At 34.7% G+C, this 26700-nt stretch overlaps 3 protein-coding genes and 1 long non-coding RNA gene across 11 annotated transcripts; 2 read left to right on the forward strand and 2 right to left on the reverse strand.

Annotated features, from left to right (window-relative positions):
• Positions 1-3989: 3989 nt before the first annotated feature.
• LOC110660779 (uncharacterized) lies at positions 3990-9390 on the reverse strand. Of its 4 annotated transcripts, none has more exons than XM_021819216.2 (6): positions 9186-9390; positions 8003-8195; positions 7371-7447; positions 5536-7248; positions 5288-5456; positions 3990-4992 (listed from the first exon to the last, which is right to left on the reverse strand). In XM_021819216.2, the coding sequence occupies exons 2-6, from the start codon at positions 8082-8084 to the stop codon at positions 4358-4360; spliced, it is 2676 nt and encodes an 891-aa protein (XP_021674908.2). In that variant the 5' UTR covers positions 8085-8195; positions 9186-9390; the 3' UTR covers positions 3990-4357. The 4 variants fall into 4 exon arrangements, with proteins under 4 accessions (XP_021674908.2, XP_057993929.1, XP_057993928.1 ...); XM_058137946.1 differs by lacking the exon at positions 9186-9390 and adding an exon at positions 8255-9049 and having other exon boundaries at positions 8003-8131; XM_058137945.1 differs by lacking the exon at positions 9186-9390 and adding an exon at positions 8799-9048.
• Positions 4925-8008, forward strand: LOC131174475 (uncharacterized). The gene is made up of 2 exons (XR_009144790.1): positions 4925-5034; positions 7362-8008. It is a non-coding gene; the product is annotated as an uncharacterized LOC131174475 (long non-coding RNA).
• A 3925-nt stretch (positions 9391-13315) lies between the features above and the next one.
• On the forward strand, positions 13316-25108 carry LOC110660741 (uncharacterized). Of its 3 annotated transcripts, none has more exons than XM_058138813.1 (24): positions 13317-13622; positions 15367-15497; positions 15611-15695; positions 15838-15891; positions 16074-16165; positions 16250-16353; positions 16950-17013; positions 17622-18015; positions 18262-18585; positions 18674-18877; positions 19319-19414; positions 19572-19635; positions 20324-20451; positions 20836-21082; positions 21243-21394; positions 21492-21616; positions 22239-22362; positions 22447-22505; positions 23021-23117; positions 23198-23387; positions 23678-23770; positions 23957-24075; positions 24461-24520; positions 24758-25108. In XM_058138813.1, exons 1-24 carry the CDS (start codon positions 13578-13580, stop codon positions 24851-24853), a joined length of 3147 nt encoding a protein of 1048 aa, XP_057994796.1. In that variant the 5' UTR covers positions 13317-13577; the 3' UTR covers positions 24854-25108. The 3 variants fall into 3 exon arrangements, with proteins under 3 accessions (XP_057994797.1, XP_057994796.1, XP_057994795.1); XM_058138812.1 differs by having other exon boundaries at positions 13318-13622; positions 16941-17013; XM_058138814.1 differs by lacking the exon at positions 23678-23770 and having other exon boundaries at positions 13316-13622; positions 16941-17013.
• Positions 24231-26586, reverse strand: LOC110660758 (high mobility group B protein 3). Of its 3 annotated transcripts, XM_058138815.1 has the most exons (8): positions 26487-26586; positions 26315-26369; positions 26124-26225; positions 25940-25997; positions 25799-25843; positions 25604-25684; positions 25396-25511; positions 24231-24617 (listed from the first exon to the last, which is right to left on the reverse strand). In XM_058138815.1, the coding sequence occupies exons 2-7, from the start codon at positions 26359-26361 to the stop codon at positions 25431-25433; spliced, it is 414 nt and encodes a 137-aa protein (XP_057994798.1). In that variant the 5' UTR covers positions 26362-26369; positions 26487-26586; the 3' UTR covers positions 24231-24617; positions 25396-25430. The 3 variants fall into 3 exon arrangements, with proteins under 3 accessions (XP_057994798.1, XP_021674881.2, XP_021674896.2); XM_021819189.2 differs by lacking the exon at positions 24231-24617 and having other exon boundaries at positions 25264-25511; XM_021819204.2 differs by lacking the exon at positions 24231-24617 and having other exon boundaries at positions 25264-25511; positions 26124-26205; positions 26487-26583.
• Positions 26587-26700: the final 114 nt, after the last annotated feature.

Consider the following 26700-nt stretch of genomic DNA (forward strand, 5'->3'; position numbering starts at 1 on the left):
ATATATAATAAATTGGGGAGCTCAGCTCACCCTCCACATAATCAAAATGTCATAACTCAAATGAGAGCTCAACTCTCTCATCCAATCCCATCATGCATACAGTTAATAATTTTACAGGTCTAACATAACTTTTATAACACAAGCCAAAAATAAAAATAAGTGCTTCTAACACATGCGGAGTCTAAAATTTAACTCAATTATACAAAATACATTAAATACTATTAATGGACCTGCCAAAAAGAAGAGCAGGTTAGTTACAACAAATAATCCTCCTGTAGCCTGGAAAAATAGATGAACAGGAGTGAGCATTCGACTCAGAGAGTAAAATATCAATTTTAACCATAATCTCTATAGCTATCTAAAGCTAATGCACCCTGTGGAGTGAAATGCAACATCGTCATAATTTTCACATTATAACAGCAAAAAGGCAATTTGGAGCACTCACACACCCAACACTGTCAAACAATACATATATGGGAGCTGATCCCCTATACAGCCCTCTTAATCCAACCTCTGCCAGCGAGTGTCTCTCAAGCTGGACTTTCGCTTAATAAACCAAATGCGGGGTCCCAGCGAGTGTCTCTCAAGCCGTGTCTACCCCGAAGGACTGAGTCCCAGCAAGTGTCTCTCAAGCTGTGTCTACCCGTCCTGTCCATATCCAATACCATACCACACGCACGCTATGTACACACACTGCTCCAAATTACAACAAACAATATCCATGGCACTTCAACAATTATGAATGCAATATAAAACGTGCCTAGTATTTAACTATCTATAAGTGATACATGGGAATGCTTGAACATATAATAATATCGAAATTACAATTAAAATTAATATTTTACTCACAGACTTAACCAAAGTCACTGTGGTGACTAGGCGGAGGAGGAAGGCTGTCCCGGCTCACCTGACAATTTTATTACAATTATTTAATACATTTGACTCAATACAAACAAAGAAAAAGCCAAAGATGTCCTAAGTCATGCCGAAAATCCAGCAGAGTCTCCCCTATACCTAGGACCTACTAAACCTGCAAAAGGGCTCAAAATGCACTTCTATATCCACAAATCACACATTCACAACTCAATCACATCACATAGCCCCTCCTGGGCCCATACAAAAAGTCAACAATCACAATGTGAAAAATTACAGTTTAGTCCTTATAATTAACCATTTTTGCAAAAACTACCAAAATGAACTCTAAAAATTTTAGAATTTTGCCTCACGGTCCTTGGTATTATTACTAAGCTAATGCAAAAAGAATTATAATTTTCTAAACTACCACGAATATTTTATAGATTTTTAATCAAATTCAAGCGTTAGATAATTAAGAAAAAATAAGGTTCGGGTTTACTTATGCCGATTCCTACCTTGGGAACGCGCTCGGGATGTCTGACAATAGTGGTGGGGTAGCCAAAATCTCGACCCAATTCTAAAATTTTTTCGATAGCCTGTCTACCTAGCCCGAAATTTACAGACCCGGGCAACCGTTGAATTTTTGTGAATTGAAGGTACCTACACGAAACCCACAACATGGGGGTTGGTAAATAATTTTTACGAAATTTTCTAAGCTCATTGAGTGCTCGGAAAAATACTACAAAGTTTCGCGGATCCACCGAAAAATAGTGTTGGAAAATTTTAAAATTGGTATTGCCACGAAACTCTCAACGAGTGGAGCACTCCGGTACTCTCGGTTTTCTCATTGGGTTCACGGTTTGCGAGAAATTTTATCAAAAAGTCAAAATGGGCTAAAACTTCCAGGACAAAAATTGGGCAAACCGCTCAATGGATTTTGGTGTTATTAGTGTCTATGGAAAGCTCTCGAGGTGTAGATGAGGTTTGGCACAAGACCTGGTCCGATTGGTGGCCGGATTTGCCGGAATCGGCCCGAGAAGCCAAATCAACGCACTGCGCGTTGGGGAGTCTTCAGGCCCGTTTTTCCGGCGCTTCAGGCGACGGCTGACGAGGGGGACAGGCTGGGGTGGCGGGCGGGCGAGCTGGGAAGGCTGGGGCGGCAGTGGGGCAGCGAGAGGAGGAGAGAGGAGAGAGAGAGAGAGAGAGAGAGAGAGAGAGAGAGAGAGTGTCGGGCGCGCACGGAGGGAAGAAGAAAAGGAAATGGGCCGATCTGATTCGACCGGTCTGATTTGATTCGGTTCGGTTCGATTCGGCCGGTCCAATTGAGGATATAAAATTTTAAATTTTTACTCTGCCTTGTGATCGAAAACTAGGCCTAAAAATTTTGAAAAAATTTTAGAAAACTCAGAAATATTTATAGAGTTCAAATATATTTTTAGTTTTACCACATGGTCTTTAAATTAATTTTTAAAAATCATCAAAATTTTATATTTTCAGAAAATCAAACCTGATTTCTAAAATTCCAAAAATTTCAAATAATTTTCTAAAAATTAAATAAAATAAAATTTTAATATCTATCCATAAAATAATTAATTTAAAAATTAGGGATATTACATTTTTTTCAATTTTTTTTCAGTTAAAAAATTAACCAACTAAATTTACAGCCTATTATATATCCTTAAAAAGAGAAAGAAAGACAAGGATTTTAGTCGAAAGGGTATATGATTAATTTTAGGAAAACTTAGAAGTTAATAAAGAATCAATCACGGCACTAATTGTGGCAGTTGGTGCAAACTTAGGCACCAATTCAAAGGCCTAATACGATTTAGTTGACAAGGAACCATAACAATTTTCATTTTATTATTATTATTTTTTTAATAACAATTGCAAGAATGTGGAATGTGGGGGCCAAGTGAACCTGCTACAATTCTTTTTTTTTTTTTTTTTTGGTATAACCTTGCCATCTTGCTGTGTTTAATGATTGCGAATCAACTCATGATAGGCCCCCTTGGATTCGTTTTGGCTGCAAATTAAACAACCCATTCGTGACCCATAAGGCTTTGTTGAATATGAAAAATAATATGTTTGAGTTGTCTTATATAGCTCATCATCCTGTTCATGTTGAATTTTCCACTTTGTTCTTAATTACCTGCTTTGAAGAATGTCATTGTGAGTAAGTATAAGCCCACTACTTTTTGCCTCTAATTCATAAGGGTAACGGATCTTTTTATTATCTTTGTAATTTCATCTCCAATTGGAGATTACTTCTCATTCTATTTGTCATGTAATTGAACTTTGAACAATGGAATCCATTTCTTGCTTGTCATCATAGATATGGAAATGTTAAAGCCTAAGAAAGTTGAAAAGTGAATAATCTCACTTTTAAGGTGTAAAAAGACTAATCAAATTATTCTTGATTAATGAGAATTTTATTTTTATTAATTTTATAATTTCTTAATTTATTTTATTTAGTATTTTTAATTAGATTTGAATTACAATTGAGGATTTATTCCTTATTTTGCCCTAGTTATTTTGGTGCTACATGCCTCTGTTTTCTTAAGGAGTTGTTAAATTTATATCTTCCGATTTTTCTTTAGATGTTCTTCTAGTTCTTTAAAGCCCCTTTGACGAATGGCAAGTGGCGGTTTGTGTTTTCCTCATCTTTTGGTCGCTTCTGGGAGGGCTTAACTTGCTTTGCTTGGTTTTGGAGTCAAGCTCCCCGCTCCTCATCCCCTTAGGTGGCAGAGGAGATGAAGACTTGGCTATTAGCCCGCCTATCTTCGATTTCTCCGGTTCTTTGAGCTTTCTCTGTGTTTGATTTTGGCTGGAGCTTGAGTGACTTGGCTCTGGTTCTGCCATGGTTGCAGAGTTGGTGATTGTAGGTTTGCGCTTGTGGGGCATTTCCTCTGCCCTGTTCGGGGCATGCGACGGCAGAACTTGGTGATGGCTCTAGAAGCTTTTCGAGTTAAGGTTTCTGGATTTGTCCTCAGTTTGGGCCTCGTAGGCTTTGGACTTTTAGTTTTTTGCCTTTTGTTTTTGGGCTTGGGCCCTCAGCCCACCTCCTATTTTGCTCTTAAAATTAATGAAGTTTTTATTTCAATTAAAAAAAAAAAACCGAAAAATTCAGAGATAAATTAGTAAAAAGAAAAACCATTCAATTTTAACTCATTTACATATATGAAATTACTTCTGTATCAAACACCCACAAAGAAAAGAACACACACACACACATATATATATATATATATATATATACATGAACATGAAATCTCCTACTCCAGCAGTCACCTATGTATCATGAAAAAAATGCAGTCACCTATATATAGCAGGAAAACATAGCCATCCCCAAGTTGGGATATAGCCATGTAAATCATTCGGAACCTGGTCTTCATATGTACTCCCACTCACCAACAACTCTCACCACTTCTTGTCTATATCATCTAACAAGCGACCTGCTGATCATAATAGAGGTCACTCTGCAAAATGTACTAATCAAACACAATTACAAATGAATATCATTCACAATTTCCTCTATTAAATCTCCCACAATCAGACATTCCATCTCTTTTCCCAAAGCATTTACCTCGTCGTTGATCAAGCTGGACCATGGAGTGCATCCCAGATTCCTGGTCACCAAACTATCCAGTGAATAGTAAGGTTTGTCATCTGGGTGATATAAATACCCGCGGATCATCTCCCATACACAATCCAATAATTTCCTTCCACGTAGAGGTGGCAACATGAAGGAACTTATGATCCTTCTTCTGAACATAGACATGGCCGCTGGCGGTCCGAGTAAAGTTGAAAGTGCTTCGTTCATTAAATCATATAAAATTTTGTGATCTACCTTCTTGTCCTTGTCATCTCTATTGCTATTTCGATTATCCTTGGCCAATTTTTTACAAGATTCTTCAACTTTTTCAAACACTGAGTTGCTGATAGGCTTTGCAAGTGGATCCCATCTTGAAAAGCATTTATCGCATGATCCATCATACAAACCAGAAGCAACAAGCAAATCCCTTAAGTAAGCTTCTACCTCATCCTCCAAATTAACCATTATGCACTCACTAGGCTCCTGTTCAATTGTTGAGTCTTCTGGCTCATTAGATTTGAGTTGATTTAGTTGCCTCTGCAGCTCTGCATGATCAACAAATAGGAAAAGCTGTCAGTAACAATAAGGTACATTTCAGATTCGCAATCTTACTGAGTTGTGTATCAAATGTCCTGATTTTCAAAATATATATCAATTGATACTCGATGTCTCAGTATAAATTACAAGAAATTCAAGTGAATCCACCGCAAATTTTGTACAAAATGGAAAGTTCATCTAACAATCTACAATTTTTTGACAAAATCATCACAGAAAACTCAAGATTTAAATAAATTCATGCATACACCATGAATTGAAGGAAGATATCAATTGTTTCCATACCATTCAGATTAGAGCTAATCTCTTTAAAAACCTGTGGCATATTACTATCGTCCGCCGGAGTGACATCAGATGTTGATAGTGGGCTGAGATAATCCACTGGCCTCCAGGACTCTTCTTGAGCACTGCTGCAGACAGATGCAGGGCTAGGAGGCACCTCAGTTGAGTTCTCCTAATACCAGACAATCAAAGATAAGTCAATTGGACAACTAGCGGATATAGAAGATAATGAAATAATAACTGAATGGTACCATTATGTGTCTTTTGCCAAAGTTCCTAACAACTGTTGGTCCACTCATGATATCCTTTACAAAATCCTGTTCAGAATCATGTGATTCTACCATTGATTGAAGCTTTTTGCCAAATAGCCTTCCCCTAAGAGTGAAACTGTATCTGAAATTGGAAACTTTTTCTTTGATATTAAATCTTTCTTTCTTCCTTTTTTTCAACCCCATTGTCACATTTTCGAGGGATTCATGCTTCCTCCTGATATGAGCACCAGTTAAAATGTGGCGGTCCTCAAGAAGAAGCTTACCAAATGATGTTCCTGATACAGGAGCTGATAAAGACCTAATTAGGTTCCTAGGAGACAATTCTCTATGAAGCAATCCATCATCATCTCCATGCCTGAAAGATTTAATTCGCATTTCTTGATCATCTTTCACAATTTCCCAGTAGCTAGGCAAAATTCTAGCTTGTGAGGTATCTCCCACTTCTAGTCTGATTTTCTCATTATCTAAGAGAGATGATCCAGACCTGCCACTAAAAACTAAAGGAAGATCCAGAGAATGTGTTTCTCTCTTGAGCACATTCCTCAGTCTCTCTGATAAGAATCTCCTAGCATCCCTGTTGATGAACTCAGGAGAATCAGGTCCACTGAACTGAATCTCACTTCTATATGACCGTGTAGATTCTGATCGGACCAGATTCATTCCAAGGTCCTGTGTAACACTTTCTCTGACATGTTTTGCTATATGCTGAGCAATTTGTTTTGGATCTGATGGCTTTTCACTAAAAGGAGTCTCAATTCCACTTCCTCTAACTGCAAAACCTCTTTTAAGTGTTTTTCCTTGCAGTTCACGTTTCAGCCTTTCCTTCACCTCCTCAAGGAAATCTTCTATACTACCTCTGTCCTCTAAAGTGCTGGAAGAACTAGTCCAACACTCTTCAGGGTCACAAATTCTATCAGGACCAGGCTTCAGGATTACTATCCTTGGGGGAGCAGAATACGTATCCATTTTCTGATCATAATTTATTGAGGAGTGCTCATAGTTTCTATTTATACTTCTGTTTCTTGAAGAAAACGATTCCTTCTGTTCTGCTGGGAAGAGTTCCAGATTATGTCTATGATGCAAGTTAGCCTTTTCCCTCGACATTGCTTTTAACACAGGACCCTTGTATTCTATAGGCTTTTCACTTTTTGACATTACAGAATTTGCATCCAGTACCATTTTCTGCTTGTTGATGTTCTCTTGCACAAGCAACTGATCAGGATTGCTGCCAATTTCAACAACCTTAGAACATTCCTTAAACCTGGCAGCTTGCCATGCTTCAAATTCTTTTTTGAACTTCTGTAGTTCCTCCTCTTGAGGATGTTCTCGAGGCCTTGGTTTTCCTAACTTCTGGCCATTCCTCCATCTGTCAACATCCCTTTCTTTACTATGGCAAAGTGAATCAATTTCCATATGCCTGGAAGACTTTGAATCAGAAGGGCAATTATTGACTGAGCTCCTTTCATTTTTCTCCCTTTTCAAGTGCTTGGTTACCATGCCTGTACTCTTTTTATCAACTGGCTGAACTACATATGTAGTATCCAATGGTAACATGTCTACACCCATCAGCCGGGCCACAATGCTTGGCACATTTTTCCTGTTGTTAGGTTGCTTGGAAATTTCCTCTTTAATCAACTTCTTCATTGATGCTTCAATTGGATAGCAGTTCTTTTCAGACCAGTCTTCTTCAACCTGATGAGGGTAATGTAAATTTTTAGCTATGTTTATAGGAATGCATAAAAAAAAAAAAGATAAAATTAGAGGAAAAAAAAAAACACTAATGAGTTCTAAGTTATGTGATTCAGAATAATTACCGGTACATCCCCAGCGGCACAACAGCTCTGAGAAGTTTCCGCTTGCAGTTCCAAGCTATTTCGAGGAGCTTCTAATCCTGCAGAGTAGTTGAATGTGCATTACTTGTCAAGCTGGATAGAAAATAAAATTAGTTGGCATAATTGCATTTAATCACTCATGTAATTGTACAAGGGATTTGTCTGAGCCTGGCACCTATTAGGTCTAATGGCATAAGGAATCAGGAACTTGCAGACTAAAAGAGTCCAGGACTGTCTCGGTAGGCATCAAATGAGCATCTCCCTTCAACTCAAATTGGGCAGACCTCATTCAAATCCAAGACAATAAGTTAAAATTTTTAGTTTACTGCCTACAGAACCAACTTTGTATTGCCTTCATTTAACTCACACTATTACAAATTAGTGGAAATTCTGTGTAAGAATCAACAAAGTTCACATCAAGAAGATGCTTAATGTTAAATGGCTCATAGCATGACAACCCTGAAACCACTAAATAAGAGAGAATCACCCATTTGGCAGCAAAGGGCACTCCAATGGTCTCTTATAATTCAGATTTGAAATATAGTTAACAAATTGGTGTGCTCAGTTCCCCATGTGCATCCAATAAAATGATAATAATCAATAATTAAAATTACCATCAACATGTCTTTTGCGTGCAAGAATTTTCCTAGCCATGCTGCCCTGATTGAAGCCAAAAAAATGAAAGAATCTTCCCATGCGGCGAAGTTATCTACCAAAATTCTGTCACTTCCTCAGTAATGCATCTGCTTCACCCCATTGAAAGCCAAAAATATTATCCTTTTAATATAACACACACTTTGTTACAACCTGCAAGGTCAACAACAAGTTTATCACAATATCAGAAGTATAAGAAAATAAAATAAAACCTGATATTTTTGCCATCAGTTTACTTCCACCAAAAGCCAACCAGGGAAATCCACTCAAGTATCTATAGGCTAATATGCAAATATTATGGTTATAAGGCTATTCAAAGATCAAGAACTATGGATTTTTAACAACTTGAGTTACAGATAATAACCTGTAACTTTTATGTATTTTAGGTTTAGACTTATCTTTCGCCATGTGCAAATTGATAGAGTTTTCGCCATGAAATTAGGGAAATTAAGAATTAGCTCTGCACCCTCAAACTTAAAAATTCTGATGTGTAAAGTAAAAGGGAAAAACTAGAGGGACTGCAGTAGATGGTGGGTCTTAAATTTCGAGAAAATTCCACGCCGACATTCGTATGCGAACCAGCTTTACTTCGAACACCATTATGAAAGAACTTGATACCACAAAAAGATCCAGAAAGAACTTAATACAATCAAAAGATCTAAGAACTGCAGATAAATCGCTGTATTTGGCATTAGAATTAAGCAATTTCAGAAGCTCAGCTCATATTTGAATTCTTGACGAAGAATCAGGACGTACACAGGCACGTGATCTCAAAAGAAAAGCTTTGAAAATAAATAGAGCAAGTTCATGCCTATCAGCAAACAGAGCTTTTGTGCTCTGTTTTGCAAGGTGAGAATAACTTTAGAGAACAAAAAAGTTTAATTCTTAATTTTTCTAATTGAAAAAAAAGGAACAAAACCTTCACTTAACTGAGCCTGACATAACTGAAAATGGCTCAGTTTCAGTCACTTTCAATTATTATCTTCACAGTTTCATTAAAAAAGAAAAAAAGCAACTGACATGAAAACACAGAAATTTGGAACTTTCATTTTCCTTTTGCTTTTCCTGTACAGTACTCTTAACAGCAGCCAAACAAGCAGTACCCAAAATACCAAAACCAAAGATAATCATCTTCCGGCGTACCTTTGAGAGAAATGGCAACAACCCAAATGCAACCTCATGAAGAAAATGCAGAAACTCCAAGTAAAAACCGTTCTTGAACTGAAAATAAACAAGCAACGAAGTGAAGACGCAGAGAATCTTGGTTAATCTAAAGGAACAGGAGCGAGAGTTTGAAAGGAGAAGAAAAGTCAAATTGTTAAAGATGAAATTTGTGTAATGTAGGAGCCCAAAAGAAGATAATAATTAAGAATTAAAAGAATGATGATAATGATGCATGGAGAAGGCAATTGCCTGGAATAAATGACCGGAAAGCGAACCTTCCGTCTGATATTTTTACTTAATTCTGTAATTATACTTTTGTTTTTCTATATATTATTATTTTTTTAGGGTTATTATTATTATTATTATTATTGATTGAACTATTTATTTGCATGCCCCATTTTTACAGTATAACTATTAGGTTAGATCACAACTCCACAGCCTTGACTTTAGACTAAGTGGCTTAAGTAGTCTTAATCTTCTAATACAGATGTCAATGATGATGCCAGTTTAGTACAAAAATTCTCAAAGACCGTCCACCATTGAGCTCATTTACAATAACAATAATGATAATAATATCAGAATTTTTTTTCTTATCTAGGTTGAAAAAGCTGGAATTTGATTCAAAGTTGATGGTAACTTTAATAAAATAAAATTCCAGGATGGATTGAAAAGGAAAGAGAATGATTAAAAAAGATGGGAGAGAGAGAGAGAGAGAGAAGCGGTTGTATTGCAGCAACTAACAGTTCATGGACAGTTGCTCATGCCCACGACTCCTCCATTTGGCGCCACATTAGACGGGCACGATGCCTTTCAAATATTTCATAGAAATTGCCTGATTTCATTCTTTATTATAAGCTCCTGCTTATGTGTACTTGCCATCTGCATATAGTTTGAGAGCCACACAGAGAATGTGTCAAGAATTCTTTTTTTTTTTTTAGGCGCTGATTTTGGTTCGTTTTATCAAAATTCTACCAATTAATCAAAAGCAGCTGCCTTCCTTTATGGGATAGAGGCATTCTTATAAAAACATGTTGCTTTATTCCATAGTATTAAAGAAATAACTTTTCTCCATTTTGATATTGTTGATACTTGCAAGAAAAACATCTTTGTATAACAATTTGCACATTAAAGTAACATGGAAATCTTATTTACCTTTCCTCTTGCTTAATATAAACAATGGGTTACCTGTTTTTTTCAATGAGTACAATCAAATTATTAGTAGATGTTGCTAGATGTTAGTCATCATCATTTAGTGGCTCAAATTTTTTTTTAAATAATAGTTAAATATTTTACCTTACAATATTTTAGTCATAATTATTGATCATTAAATTTTGAAACTCTATTCCAATAGTCAAGTTTGTTAAGCAATCACTTAAAGTCAAATACCAAGAGTTGTTTCCAAAGTATCACATGAATTAAAATCTTTAATGTATCATTGCATATGATACAAGCTCCATGGAAGCCAAGGTTGCTCCTGAAAGAATTAAGATCCAAAGTTAATTAAGGATGGTCCAAAGACTACCCTAATCCACATGGGAGGCTTCCAAATAAATACTACTAGTGTTTTTGTTTTGGGTCACTGAAGTTGTTAAAAGTGAGGTTCCCTATAAAAGGGAGAGAAAAGAAAAGAAAAGAAAAGAAAAGGCAAAGTGATGATACAACTCATGAAGATGAAGCACTTGCATGGATACTACTAGCTTTAGTTGTAAAGCGACTCTTTATCTAATGATGGAGAGAGGGGGATAGGCATGTGGCTGATACCTTGATGATAATAAGATAGAATCTGCAAACTGAAGAAGTAAATATAGAATGATTACAAAGCAGCATTTGTTGATGATGGAGTAGTAAGACCCAGTAGTGGTGCTGGGCCTCACTTGTTGCTGTTGGGGACCAAGGCGTGGGCAACTTTTCACTGGTACCACGTGGTTAGGACTGGGGAGTTGGGACAAGTTTTTGGTTGGTAAAGTTACAGTCTAGCTATTATTTTTGAGGCGGCTTCTCTGCTGTTAGGGAGCCTGGTGGACCAACTGTTTCTATCCCAATCCCACAGCCAAGCTTTTGTAGACAAATGATAAAGCCTCGAGCTGCAATGTTTTATGATCCTCGTATGTGGTTGTTTCCCTTCTCTGTAGTAGTTGAATTTGGGCTTGTGTACAACCCAGATCATGCTATTGACTAGGCCTGTAGGTTTACAAGTAGGTACTAAATACTAGAAGAGTAAGGACTTGCAGCTACAATGGCTGAAGAGGTTCAAGGATGACGGAGGTTACTTTGTCCTTTATTAGAGGCTCTTGCACTAGCTGAGGTTTTCATCCACGGTCCACGCCAAACCCGCTCAACATTGAGTGCGGAGGCGAGATAGGTTAACTGCAAAGAGAAACCCATATTGCAACCCCTAAATCCAGCCCATTATTTAACAACATATATTAATTAATTAAATGCAACTATTATAAATTGAATTTATATAAAAAATAAATTTAATAATTATTAAATTAAATATTTATATTAAAATTTATATATTTATTATAAAATTAAATTTAATAAATTTTAAATAAATATTAATATAAATATTTAATTTAATAATTATTAAATTCATTCTCATATAATATTGTGTTTATATTAGACTCATCTCAAATAAATTTATCAACTTATTATTATAACATTTTATATATTTTATTTTAATAATGGAAATTTTTATTAAAATTCATTTTTTAATATTCATTCTCATTATTGTTAATTTTATCACATTAACTATTAAATTATAAATATTAGATGAATAATACAAAATGTTTATGGAATATCTATTGATTAGACATATTTTGATAATAAATTTATTTAATTATTTATTATAGATTTTGAAGTTCATAATCACATATGATAGCAACAAGTGGGTAGCATTTACATTTACATTATGTTTGAGAAACCTTTTAGATCGTAAAGAAAATAAAGGGAGCAAATAAAGACAATTATTTTTCTTTCTTTGTTTGAATAGGAAAGAAAATAAGAGAGAAAAGTAATTTTGGATGTTAAATATTTATTTTTTATTTATAATCAAAATTAATGATTATAAAGAGAGAAATATAATTTCATTTATCTTCTATTTCTCTTTAATTTTAAGAGAATTTGATCCGCATAATATTTTTATAACTTATTTTACTTTCTTTTCTTATTTTCTTTATTTCCAAACATGTAAAGAGTGAAAAAAAATTTTCATTTTATATTCTTATTTTTTTTGCACTAATCTAATCAGAGTGTTAAGTTAGTTTTTATTTTTTAAAAAGAAAATTATAAAATTCTTCTATTTTATATTCTTATTTTTGTCATAGATCTAAATAAAATTTTAAGTATTTTTTATTTTTTAAAAGAAAAATTATGTGATTACTTGGTTTTTAATAAAGTCTTATTTTATACATAAAAATGAAGTAATAATAAAAGACATCTTTTTAAAAGTTATTTATATTACTTTATTATATTGTGATCGAAAAATTACTTATAGAGCTAAAGGAATTTTTATGTTTATTAAATTAATATTAAAAATGAGTTTTAGATTATGCATTAAAATTGAAAATTTTATATTAAGTACTTTAAATTTAAAAATAATATGTGAAATTTGATAATGAGATAGAATTAATAAAATGGAGGAAAAAGAAAATAAAATATTTGAAAAAGTAAAGCTTTCAAAAAAAAAAAAAAGTATATATATATATATATATATATATATAAAATCGCAAACAGGAAAAGAACCAAGCTGCTTTCGGTTCCTCCACGTACCCCACCAAAATTTCTGCCAATCATGGTAGACCCCACTTGGATTTGACCATTGCCACGTTTCAACATCCAATTTGTCCAAGTGGAAACCTTTTTCAAATTGTTGATCAATATCAACGGCTATTAGCTAGAGCTCAGGGAACTCTGGATACAGTCGCTCGTTTACTAGCATTCTTCATCAATTTTGATTTCCTAAGGCAGCAGGGACAGAGCGTCGGTTCAAACAAAGAAATCAGCGTCGCGTGACGTGTCGTTATTTAACTTGCCCGAGAAGGTCACAGTCATAGGTTATTCAAATAAAAATAAAATAAATGGCTTTAACTGCGTTTCGCTTTGCCATTTTTTTCGTTTTTGAAATCATATCATGCTAGTCAAAACGATTTTGTCTTGATTGGATCACCTGATCACCGTTACATAATCGAAGCCCTTGATCTTTGCCATATGAGAAAACTGCTCGCTTTACAGTCACTAACTACTCCATAACAATTAACTAATTCATCTTCCTTCTCTTTCTTCTCTCTGTCTCGTCGTCTTTTGCAGCGTAGTTTGCCTTCTGGCGGTGAATCCAATTTCAGCAGTAGTTTTTTGGAAGAAGATTGGAATATGTTTGTAAAGAAGCTTGTGGAGAAGGCTTCGAGTTTAAAGAAGGTAACTTATGATCATGATCTATCTATTTCTTTCTTTGAATTGGAAATGCATCGATTGCTTCGCATCTCTGCGAAATTGCTATTCTCCTCTGATCTGAACTCTGATTTCTGTTCTGTTTCAGTTCTTTGATCTTTTCTCTCTTTCGTTGATTTTGATGTTATATATGTGTGCAGTTACGAAGATTTTCCTTTTGGTCAGCAAAAGCCAGCATTTTGAATTGAATTTGAGCTTTCTGATATAGTTTTATGTCATTATCATGCATTGCTGATTATATTTTGTAAATCCAATCGACCTTGGCTTCTGATTTTATTGTTTTTCTGAATTATGATTTAAAACTGAAGCTTGATTTTTTTTTCTTCTCCTCTTTCCTTTTTTTCCTTAATACCTCCCAAACTAGAATTTTCAATTTCTGACACGGCAAATATTGAAAAAGAAAAGAAAAATAGCATATAAAAGTCATGAATATGGTCGTTTAGTACAGATCTAATAATTTACTGAGCTGGAAAATACCATAAATAATGCATTTCTTTCACTTTTATTTCACATCAGTATTTTTTTTGACGAATATTTCACATCAATTTATGGCATTTTATTATGATTCCTTCAAAGGCAGAAATGCCGCGTTAAACTCATGTAATATGTTGCCAAAGAACGTATCCAATAACATAAATAACATCCTTGTATATATGTTCTTTGGCAATTCTCCTCTTAATGCGTTTGCCAACGCCGCATGCTTGTGTGCGCTACTTTGCTTGAACCTCCTTTTATGGTCCATCCATATTAATCTAAGAATTTCTCGACAGATAAGCGTAGGTTTTAAGTTTTCTTTATCCAAACCTTGGATCCCCTTTTATTATCTTTAGTAACGATTAATGACCAATTGATCATCGCCATTATCCTAACATAAAATTGAAACATGAAGCTAACGGCCGAGCCTCTAAGGAAATAAAAAGAAATTAGTCCTAACTTTAGATATGGTGTCGGTTGGTTAGTCAACAAAGAGTAAAATAGTATCTTCCCTTTTTTATATGTATAAATGATGCCACAAATTAACCTTTAACATACAGTATTAAATCATCTTTCAGAAATAGAAATCTATTTTTACTGTGCTTAACAAATTTTTAATTATTATAATTTTTTAATTATTAATTTTATTGCAGAATAGTTGTGAACATAGAAGTTGGAATCTTAACCATCTTAATACTTGACCAAACCTAGTGACCAGATTCTATTAACATTTGACTGGATTACAAATCCATGCGATGGACGGTGGCTTTTTTTTTTTTGGACGGTGGTATTTTGTTGCAAGGGGATTGTATGGATAAGGGGATTGTATGGGCCCATGAAAGTTAATCCATGTTAGTGAGACACCCGGGTCCACTGCTGATGCCCCTGATGGCACGGTCTTAAGTCTAAACTGCCCATCATATTTATTCTTGTTTCAACGTTCAACTCTCAGCTGCACGTTGCTTTCATGGACTTGATGAAAAAACCTGTCTGAACTGGGTCGTGATCTCCTACTTTCGGGTTATATTCTATTTTATTTTATTTTATTTAAATCTTAATAATAATTAGCACAAGCTGAGACCCCTAAGATACTACCCAAGGTCTAGGATTGGCAATGTCATGCACATGCCAAATGAGGATTGCAGTTGGAAATTTTATTATTGGCTTATCTATTTCTCATAAGAAATTTAGAGCTATCAAATGTAAATGCGACTTTGATTTTGGCTTTTTGCCTTAGCCTGGGGGGAATTCGGAAGGTTTAAAACCCAACGACGTAGAGCCACGCCTGACATTCCATTATGGGATACCATCAGGAGCAAACATGTTGGCTTATGACTCTATTCAAAAGATTCTTGCTATTTCTACCCGGTTAGTCTCCTTGTTATTCAGTTCATATGCAATACATTCTTTCTTACTTGGTTACTTCTTCGATTTTTTGATAAAATAATTTGATATGCATAATTGGTTTGGCTTAAACATAGAGATGGAAGAATCAAATTATTTGGGAAAGGCAACACTCAAATTTTGCTTGAATGTCCTGAGGCAGCGCCAAGCAAGTTTTTACAGGTTTCATGTCCCTTTACTTTTTTACTTGCACTTCACAAATCTATCATACATACACAATCTCAAAAATACGATCACCTGTAAATTGTTTAGAGTCTATTAATGGACTAATATTAGTCACGGTTTTTGTTTTCTGAATTATCAGTTCATTCAGAATAAAGGCATCCTTCTAAATGTAACTTCCAAGAACCACATTGAGGTAAAATTTCTCCAAATTCTGGTATATTCACTTCCAAAATTTTTCTGACTCATCTCTTTGTCTTCCTTATCATATGCTTGCTTCTAACTGACATGTGTGTGTGTGTGTGTGTTTGGATGTTTCCATTGTAAATTTGATAGTCATATGGGGTGTTGATCTTTGAAAGTAAAATTATAATTTAGGTTTGGGACGTGAACAAGAAGTTGTTGTGTAAAGTGCATGTTTTTAAAGAAGACATTACCTCATTTACAGTAATGCAACATTGTCCCTACATGTAAGTGTTTCTCAAATTCTTATGCGGAAGAATAAGTTATCTGCGTGAATTCCTTTCACATAAGTTCAAGATATCTACTGACAGGTATCTTGGAGATGCTGTTGGTAATATATTAGTATTGAAGCTTGATGAAGAAACATGTGCTATAGAACCAATGAAATACACTATACCTCTCCCTGCTTCTCATGGTGAGATAAATTCTTGTGCCTTAATTTGTTGCTGTTGCTGCTGTTAGTTTTTATTATTTTTATTTTCCTCTCCCTTATGCATTTTTATCTCCTTGAGAAAAAGGCTGATCAAGGTTACTATTTACTGTTAGTGTGGTTGTGGAGGTTACTTTCATTGCTTGTTAAATTGCATAAAGTAGTTAAGGATGGCATATATTGTGAAGTATTCTCTAATGCTGATTTAGAAGTTTGAGCAATTTTTAAGATTGCCTATTGAAACTTGTTGAGATACTGTGTAATTACTACACTAGACATCGCCTATTCTGAAGGGCCTTAGAGAGCCATATGAATTGCGCAAGATGATGTCCTTAAACTTGGACATGACTGTCACTTTTGTTCTCATTTAAACTACTAGGATAAGGGAAAGAAAAATGCTCGTAGAGCATTATATTATTTTCCAGTTATCCTTGTCCATAAGCAAAATTTCAAGTGTGAAGCACGTGCCCTATTTGATATACCTGTTCAGTTTTTGAAAAATAACATTGTGTCAGTTTATTTCACCAAGTACACCAGCTGTGATAAGTAACCTGATCAATGATTGCATTTAGGGAACCCAGCTGAAGCTACTAGCAATGCTGCTGTATTGCACATACTACCTCAACCAAAAGCTGAAAGTAAGAGGTAGTCTCATTCCCTTGTTGATTTTATGCTTAATTGGTCTGATATTGGCAGTGATAGCTCTATCCTGCACATGGTGCATTTTGTTTTTTCAAAATGGCAATCTTTCTTACGGTAAGTTCTAGCTGCCTAAATATCCTGCACAACTGTCACCATTTCTTAAAATGGAGAAAAAAGTGTCGTGTCAGGTTGTTTTCTATTGATCTGGCCTTATAGTGAACTCCCAATTAAGAAAAATGAGAAAATATATTTAGTACTGAATTTTCATGGAGTGAGAGTAGAATACATAGCAAGGAAAAAAACAGGTGAGATTGAGAAAATAAATTTTCAAAATGGTACAAGCTATCCTCTTTTTATTTCAACATACTCTTATTTCCAGTTCCAACAGCTGAAGATTCCAATAAAAAATGATGAAAGATATTAAAAGAATAAGCAACTAATCATGAAAATAGAGACAACTTTCCATTTGTTTATTAAACTCTACTGCCTTTGTTTGTACAAGTCTGGGTTATTTTCTACTCTTGATAAATCAACTAGTATAGTTTATTTTCCTTATATGGCATCATTCTCAGAGACCTCATTCCTTTTTACTTGTCATTTGGAAAATGCAGGGTTCTTATAGTATTTACAGATGGTCTAATTACATTGTGGGAAATTCGAGAAAGCAAGTCCATTTTTACAACAGGTGGAAGCTTGTTGCATTCACAATATAACGGAACAAAGAAAGTAACTTCCGCATGCTGGGCATGTCCTTTTGGAAGTAAACTTGCTGTTGGGTATAGTAATGGGGAGATTTTTATCTGGAGTATTCCTGCTACCCCTAATTCAAGTACTGAAATAACATCAGACAGCATCACTCAGAGTGCTCCTCTATATAAACTCAATCTGGGATATAAATCTGACAAAATTCCTATAGCATCACTAAAATGGCTTCAGGCTGATGGGAAAGCAAGTCGACTCTATATTATGGGTGCGTCTGACTTGGCATCCACCAACTTGTTGCAGGTAGGTTGATTTTGTGTTATATCTTCTACCAATGAAACAAATATGCTTAACTTTTGTTTCAAGTCTCATTGAAACTGTTTGTGGTTCTTAAATACTGTAATTCCAAATTGGTTGCTCTTTGACTTCATTGAGAAAAATTTATCCGAGATTCTGGTTGACAAACTTCAGCTCTTCACTATATAGTAGATAACAGTCTTTTTCTTGCTTTTGAGGTGAAAGTATACGAGTTTTATTCTGTTGGGGCAGGTTATCTTGTTGAATGAGCATACTGAAACTCCCACAATCAAGTTAGGTCTTCATTTGTCTGAGCCTTGCATTGACATGGAGATCATTTCAAACTCTGGCGATCAAAGCAAACATAAACAGGATTCATTTCTTGTCCTTGGAAAATCAGGGCATATTTATCTTTATGATGATTGTCAGATTGAAAAGTATCTTCTACAAACCCAATCTAGGGGTTCTCCCTCGTTACCAAAGCAGGTCATGGTGAAGATGCCATTTGCTGACTCAAGCATAACTGTAGCAAAATTCATCACTCAGAACCCTTGTATGTTGAGTTTTGGAGATAAGGTAATTTCAAGAGTAAAGCTTTAGCATTGAATTATCTTAATTATTCTTTATAGTCAAGTTTGGTGACTATGAATTTATGGTAATGCAGGATTACCTTCTCTTTTCCAAAAACACTCCATCTCTTTTTCCTTTTGAAGCAAACACAAAAGATGGAACTCCCACAAATCCTGTCCCCTTCAGTGGGTTTGCAAAGATTAAAAACCTGTACATAACTGGACATAGTGATGGAGCCATTAATTTTTGGCATGCATCTTGTCCATTTTTTATTCCCATTGTATCGTTAAAACAACAGGTAAATTGTATAAGCCCTTAATTGTTTTTTTCTTTTTAAGTAACAGTTTCGGAAAGAAAGATAAACCAGTGAGTTCTTAGTTACTGATTTTCTTCCTTTATTGAGATTGTCTAGGCTTTATCAATTCCGGATAGCTTTTTACTTGGCAGACAAAATTCACTTTAGGATGTATGGAAATGAAGAATTAGAGGAACATTTGGAAATGATTTCTGAAAGAAATGAACATTTATTAATTCTTCTTAACATTGATCTGTACTTTTTTTTTCATCCTTTCATTCATTCTTCTTCTTCTTTTTTATTTTATTTATTTTATTTATTTATTTTTTAAAAGTGAGCAAACAACATACTTCTAGGGATAATAGTTAATGGTTGTCCTCTACATATTTCAATTTCCTTTTCTTTTCCTACCATACTTACTTTATTTAAAAATTTTTTATGCAGAGTGAAGATGATCTTTCTTTAAGTGGTATAGCACTAACGGCCTTGTATTTTGATGGCAATTCTCGGATTCTTATTTCAGGGGATCAGAGTGGAATGGTGAAATGTTGTTTCTGTTGGATTTTACACATCCCACACAAACTTAGAAATAATAAAAAATATACATGATACCTACATGTATAACTTACACATTTGCAAACTGAATTTTGTTTTTCTAGAATGTTATCTGTTGTTTTACTGTAAATATGATTTGCAGGTTCGCATTTTTAAATTTAAACCTGAGCCGTATGCCACAGAGAACAGTTTTATGTCTTTCCCAGGTATTTTTAAGCAAATATATGATCCAAGTAAATGATTAAATTGTTGATGTTAAATTGCATTTTTGCCTTTTAACCTTGAGATCATCATGAATTTTGCATGTCAGTCATTCAAGATCATGCTGCATTATGTCATTGTTATTTACGTGGTTTACCCTTTCAACGTAAGGTTCCATCCACGAGCATGCCATCTTCTACTATCTTCAAATATAAACATTCATTACAAACTCATAGTAAATACATTAGTTAGTCTTTTCAGTTTCCTCTAGACATAACTTTCCTCTTGGATTATGCCCTTCTCTACCTTTAGCCAAAGCCTCTATCCCTTCATGGGACTGCAATGGGCAGCGCCAAATTCTCAGTAATTGACAAAGCCTCTCCCTACAATGGGCGATAGCCCTACTCCATGAGTGCTGAAAGTCACCCTCCATAGGCAAAGCCACTCTCCATGGGCAAAGCCAAATAACCTTTCTATCATTCTCTTATTTATTGTGTTAATTCCCTCAATCCTAATCTAATTAGGAATCTCACCCAATTGTGGAAAAGGTCTTCCAAATCAACTAGGATTTTGGGTTATAAATCTAACAAACACTTACCATTTTGTGGAGCTAGCTATAACTTCTTTCATGCATATCTGTCGGACAGTGAAATTTCTTTAACTACCAGTATTTCTGCATCCCTTTCATTCCAGGAAGTTCCAAAAGAGGAAACCACCATATCATCCAGAGTCTCAAACTTGTGAAGGTAAATGGTTCTGTACTTTCTATGAACATAAGCCACAACTCAGGACATCTTGCAGTCGGGTCTGATCAAGGATATGTAAGCCTTTTCTTCTTTCTTGTTTAATGGTTCCTTTCTATGTTTGCCAATAGAGCATCTGTTGTATTAGTTCAGAGCTCAAATACTGTTTTAGGTTAAGGTGACTGTCAACAAGTTTTTTCAATGCTATATATTGTAAATTGTTGAACTTAAACATTATTGAAGGCAGTCTAAGAATAAATTTCGAAAGAAGATAATCATATTTGAGCTTTTCTTTACAATTGGCATGTTACGGATATATATGGAAGATATTATAAGTTAATTGTTAAATATTGTTGTGCCCAAAACATCATTTAACGGCTGAAAGTTGGGTGATAAATCTTGTCTTGTCCCTTGTGTCAGGAGCAACTAACTGTGGTTCAAATTGTTGTGATGAATGTACAGGTTTCACTAATTGATGTAGAAGGACCAACACTACTGTATCAAAAACATATTGCAAGTGAAATTTCCACTGGAATCATCTCTCTGCAGTTTGAGACCTGCAATCTGCATGGTTTTGAGAAGAATGCTTTAGTGGTAGCAACAAAGGATTCATCGGTTTTGGCTGTTGATGTCAATACTGGAAACATGCTGAGCACTAGCACAGTGCATCCTAAGAAACCATCTAAAGCTTTATTTATGCAGATTTTGGGTAGGCTCTACCTTTTTCATGTTTTTTGTTTTATATTTGGCACAGTGGTCAATGCATGCATGTGGGAAACCTAAAATATGGTCTCTTTGAGGATTACTCAATCTATTTTTGGCACCATCTAAGAATTAGACTAAAAGAATAACTAATTAATGTTTTACAGGCCAGCAGGATGTGTTGGCTGGAGGATCAAATGTGTCAAATGGTTCAGATCTGAGCGAAGGGAATCCTGTTGAGGATTCACCAAAGCAGTCTTCTCTACTTATATGTTCTGAGAAAGCCGTGTATGTCTATTCATTAAACCATGCTGTTCAGGTAACCACTGTTTTATTCATTTAATAACTAAAGTTTTAGGGGACAACTTGAACTGACGTGCTGTTTTTTATTCTTCTATTCCTTTATTTTGTGTCAGGGAGTCAAGAAGGTTTACTACAAAAAGAAGTTCCATTCCTCTTTATGTTGCTGGGCTTCAGTATTTTGTGGTGCATCAGATGTTGGCCTTGTGCTCCTTTTCACTACTGGGAAAATTGAAATAAGGTGGCGATTTTCTCAGTTTATTCTTTAGTTTCCATCGCTATAATATGGACAGGATAGTGCAACATAATGAAGTCCATTCAAATTACATAACATTGACCTTTAGAATAAACATGGGACGACTTCAATATTAATGTACTTTTTAATTAGAAAAGCAAAGGTGCTCTGCTTTGACGAGTCTAATTCAGGTCAAGCAATACCAGTTGTGTCATTTTTTTGGTGTATTGTACTTGCCACATCATCTTGGCATTTTCATGCAATGTGCTTCTGTTAAATATGGAAATTGCATTTTCATATGAAGAAAACAAATTTAATGTTGAAGTGGATTAGGATAATGGAAATTACTATTTTATATGCGAACATAGCAACAGAATGCATCTTCGTGGGCAAGTTTATGATAGATTAAAAATAATCGCAGTATGGGAATTATGTTGTATGGTAGTTTAACAAGGTTCTTTTTTGAAGGAAAATCTTGATCTTCCAACAAAAGAATAAGCAATGTGTCATAGTTGATACATTCTCTTAACTTTAACAGTTGTATTTCCTTATGTGTGTGAAGTAGAGCCAGATGTACTCAAAAGTTATCTAATGCATGTCACATCCTATGAATTGTTTGAAATGCAAGGTCTCTGCCAGACTTATCATTAATAAGGGAATCCTCAATGAGAGGTTTCACTTATGCTTCACCAAAGCTGAACTCCTTGCCAGATAGTTCAATATGTTGTTCACATGATGGAGAACTTGTTATGGTACAGCTAGCCTGAATTTCTCCTTCAAATTGTTGCTTAAGGAGAGAAACATTTATATGAACACTGTACTATCTTCTTTTGCAGGTGAATGGTGATCAAGAAATGTTTTTGGTATCAGTTTTGCTTCAAAATGAACAATTCAGGTATATACATTTACTTGAGATTATTTTATCATTATTCCTGTTGTGGTCGCCGAAAATTATGTCTTTAATCCATAGCTATTGAGAGAGAGAGAACTTTTGCCATCATTTTATTTATTTCTGTAGAAGGCTAATGTCTTTTACCAGCTGGGTATTTTTCTAACAAAATTTTATGTATACAACAAATGAATGAAAATCTGAATTATGCAATGAGAATTCTGGGCATTAACTAGTTTATCCACTTTGGAGTTTTAATTTGGAGAAGGTACTAATTGTAAAGTGGAACTTCTCCTGACTTGCATTTACTGGGAAGAGAAATCTAGATTTTGTTAGTTTGTTCATTATGCGACACACTCTTTCTCACTGAAATTGAAATTCAAGTCATATTGAATAATTGTTAATTTGTGATCTTTTGGTGAAGCAAGAAAGATGAAAATTGCTTTAGGAAAATGCATTTTGAATACAGTCATTCTCATTCAAGCATGCTGATTTGTTACCTTTCACTTTACTTTTTTCAGGTTTTTGGACTGTTTCAGCCAAGTCTATAGAAGAGATCTAATGCCATTACAAGAAGGGTTTGCCTCTGGAGCTATGGCACAAAAGGAAAAGAAAAAGGTATGTTGTGGCTTGTAGCTTCATAATTTTGGTTGTGACTCAGTAGTTATGTAATTATGGTTTCTTGCTTGGTGTGCTAGGGTATATTTAGCTCTGTGATTAAGGATATCAAAGGAAGTAAACCAAAGCAAGTTTCTGAGGTGGAAACAGAGGATACAAAAGAAAGTATTGAAGAACTTTCAATGATCTTTTCAACAGCTAACTTTGCTTGTAATGCTGAAAATAGCAATAGCATTGTCATAGACACAGATCGGAATGACTTGGACATAGGTATGTATGTTCTTTATGGATATTATATGCAAATATCTTTGCCCATGGATTTCATTGTGATGTGGTGCTTCATGCCATCCCTATATGAATTAACAGAATATTTGTTATGCTGACGCTGGCACTTAGGAGTTCATAGTTGGAATTATGATTAAAATTTTCAAAAGTAGCTTAGTTCACTCTCAAGTCTCAATCTATTATCCCCATTATTTTAGCTTCTTCCATATTCAAGGCACTATTGCAATAATCAGTCACATGGTTGTTCATTTTGTTTTTGATTTCTGGTCTGAAAGATGATATTGACCTTGATGAACATGAAGAGAGACCCAAGGATCAGAATATCTTGGCAGCTCTTAATAAGCAGAAATTGGCAAGCAAACTTCTAGGTCAGTTTATGATGATATTTGTTGCTTGGATGCAACCCATTAAAGTTCAATGATTTACCTTCAAGAGTATTCTCTTAAATATAGAAAAATGCTTGAGAAGATAGAATTGGTGTTGTCTAATATGGCTTGAAGTTGCTGAACAAAACATTCAACTAGATGTGCTCATTCATGTAAACTTTGTTTTAGGGAAAATAAAACATATGAAGGTTAAGAATGAAAAAAACATCAACAAGGAAGAGGAACAGGATGAGAAGGCTGGTGCCGTTGATCAAATCAAGAAGAAATATGGGTTTTCTTCATCTAGCGTAAGTATTATTTATGCTTACTTTTTGTGATAAGTTTTTTGTTACTATAATAGATAATTTCTTTGGCAGAAGAATCGCTCTGCGTTAATCAACATATACCATAATGTTTCGTGTCCAGACTGCCCTTCCATGCACATGCACACGAGATACTATGATTTCTTAAAAATTCAGAACATGAATCTTTACCTGAAACAATGGTAAACTCTTTTGCCACAAAAGAAATATCAGTAAACTTGGTAGGATTCAAGCTAAGCCAGAAAAAAAGGGCTTCCACTGTATGCACTGCGCGATGTCGATAATGATTATTTCTTATGTTCACAAAGCTTTCCTCACCTTTCAATTACATAAGGGTACAGTAGCATCACTCTTTTGTCTTTGGCTGCAGGAGACAAGTGCTGCAAAAATGGCTGAAAGCAAGTTGCATGAGAACGTGAGGAAATTGCAGGTATCCTTTTCCGCATATGATCTCCATGTACTTTGTGAGCGTGTCAAGACATTTTACTACTTGTTTAAGTTAGGTGATGCCAAAACAAAGTTGTATCCTGCATTATGAAAACCTTATTGTTAAGGAAACTTAGAAGGGCAGAATAGATTGGCAATGGCTTTCATTTTATGTTGATTTCAATTTACTCATCCTTAAATTCCTTGTAACTAGTTATTTTTTAAATTCTTAATTTGACAGGGTATCAATCAAAGAGCCACAGAGATGCAAGACACAGCCAAGTCATTCTCTGCCATGGCTAGAGAGTTGCTTCGAACTGCAGAAAAGGATAAATGAAGCTCATAACCCTATTGACTTCGTGTATATGAAATTAGTAATTCCGTATTCATTTATTATTATTTTTTTCAAAAAAGAAGAAACTTTTCATAAGTTATTTCCCTCGTAAATTCATTTTGATTGTTCTGTAATTATAGGGCTTGATTTACAGAGGTCGGTGTATAGTGGTTTTCAATGAGCAATTTGAACAGTAATGTAAATGGGTGTTTCCCGAACTATAGCCTATTATTGCCAGTTCTTGTTTCTTCCTTTTGACCTTTTCGTCTTCAGCTACGTAGAAAAAAAATCTCTTATTCTCACTATTTCTTGACGTAGATTTGTAAACTTTGAAAAGAAAATGAAGCACATGATAGAAAAGCATATATATTGTATATCAAAATAAAACATTAGCCACATTAGCCTTAAGGAGATTTAAGTAAATAGCCATGCGAGCTCCAATGTAGATTCTGAAATGCTGAAACTAATTGACTTTTTGTTTTTTCTAAAACTAGTCTAACTACGGAAATTAAGGAACCATTTAAATCTAAAAATTAAAGTCGTACTCTAAAAGCAAATTCTACATAAGTAGTTCCTCCCATTACTCATCTTCTTCTTCCTCCTCATCATTCACTTCAGATTTAGACTTGTCAGATTCTTCATCAGCATTTCCTCCATTGCCCTATTACCATAACAATTTCAACAAAATTGATAAACAAAGAATGGTTTAAGAGAACCAATTAACTGGGGAAACTATAAACAATTAAGTTATACCATTCTTTTATTGTAAGCTTCCATGTTTTTATTGTATTCATTCTTCCTTTTCTTTGCTTTTGCAACATATGGAGCTTTCTCCTGATATTATTTAAAATTGGAAAAAAAATACAAATCACATCATTCAAGTATCAGAAACCTTAAATTCAAAAAAAAAAAAAAATTCACAAGCAAAAATTCCCTTCAAATACTTACATCCTCTGACATAGATTTCCACTTATCTCCACCAGCCTTACCAACCTGATTCATTTCAGACTCATTACGCCGATTAAAAAAATAATAATAAAATTGTCATTTAAAAAACGGAAAATGTAATTAAATTATAATAATACTCACTACAGCGACAGATTTATTTTTAGGATGCTTCTCCTTATACTCCTGCCTAAATTCCTCCCTTTTATAAAATTAAAAAAAAAAAACACAAAAAATTAATAAAAAAAAACACAAAAAATTAATAAAAAAAAAAGGCATAAGATACATTGTATGGAGGATGATTTAAGATTTAAGAATATCACGTTACATGAAAACGAAGAAAGCACTTGCGGGCCTCTTTGGCTTGTTAGGATCCTTAGCCGTCTTCTTCGATGCTTTTTGGCCACCGCCTGCACCATTTACCTTCAGCCTAACAACAAATCCAAAATTCAAAATAAATTTTAAAATTCAATTGCAAATCGGCTTCACACGCATGATTCAAAACTCAAAAGCACTCACTTAGTGTCGAACATGCTGGTATTAGCATTGGATTTCCCACCTTTCATGGTTAACGCTGTAAAGAAAAAAAAAAAAAAAGATTAGAATCACATGAGAATCGGTTAAATCAGCGAGAAATAGCACAACTAGGTCCGAGTCAGCTCCGCAAGGGCTCCCACCAAGTTTATCTTACGGATTTCAGACGTAACGAAGAGGAGGAGACGCAGAGACTGAAGAGCCGCTGAGAAGAAGGCCAATGTCAAAAATGCCTTTTCGGCCGAGATAAGTAAAAGGATTTTTTTAAAAAAATAAAAGAGAAATTCAAGTCTCTGGGTTTAGGCGGGATGTCAAAATATTTGGCCACGTCATGGCTCCATGCGCGCGATCTTTCTCTCCCTCTATTGGTT

The sequence above is a fragment of the Hevea brasiliensis genome, chromosome 16, assembly GCF_030052815.1.
Source record: "Hevea brasiliensis isolate MT/VB/25A 57/8 chromosome 16, ASM3005281v1, whole genome shotgun sequence".
In the NCBI taxonomy this organism is placed as follows: Eukaryota; Viridiplantae; Streptophyta; class Magnoliopsida; order Malpighiales; family Euphorbiaceae; genus Hevea; species Hevea brasiliensis.

What these genes read in the sequence shown, in the direction of transcription:
- LOC110660779 (XM_021819216.2), bottom strand. Translation starts at nt 8,084, where the DNA reads ATGGGAAGATTCTTTCATTTTTTTGGCTTCAATCAGGGCAGCATGGCT. An exon ending in TTGGCAAAAGACACATAATG is followed by an intron (nt 5,457 to 5,535) that starts GTACCATTCAGT and finishes GTCTGGTATTAG; the next exon opens with GAGAACTCAACTGAGGTGCC. An exon ending in GATTAGCTCTAATCTGAATG is followed by an intron (nt 4,993 to 5,287) that starts GTATGGAAACAA and finishes TTGATCATGCAG; the next exon opens with AGCTGCAGAGGCAACTAAAT.
- LOC110660741 (XM_058138812.1), top strand. Translation starts at nt 13,578, where the DNA reads ATGTTTGTAAAGAAGCTTGTGGAGAAGGCTTCGAGTTTAAAGAAG. An exon ending in CAGGGGATCAGAGTGGAATG is followed by an intron (nt 19,415 to 19,571) that starts GTGAAATGTTGT and finishes TATGATTTGCAG; the next exon opens with GTTCGCATTTTTAAATTTAA. An exon ending in ATGATGGAGAACTTGTTATG is followed by an intron (nt 22,363 to 22,446) that starts GTACAGCTAGCC and finishes CTTCTTTTGCAG; the next exon opens with GTGAATGGTGATCAAGAAAT.
- LOC110660758 (XM_058138815.1), bottom strand. Translation starts at nt 26,361, where the DNA reads ATGAAAGGTGGGAAATCCAATGCTAATACCAGCATGTTCGACACTAA. An exon ending in AGTGCTTTCTTCGTTTTCAT is followed by an intron (nt 25,998 to 26,123) that starts GTAACGTGATAT and finishes ATTTTATAAAAG; the next exon opens with GGAGGAATTTAGGCAGGAGT. An exon ending in GGAAATCTATGTCAGAGGAT is followed by an intron (nt 25,685 to 25,798) that starts GTAAGTATTTGA and finishes AAATAATATCAG; the next exon opens with GAGAAAGCTCCATATGTTGC.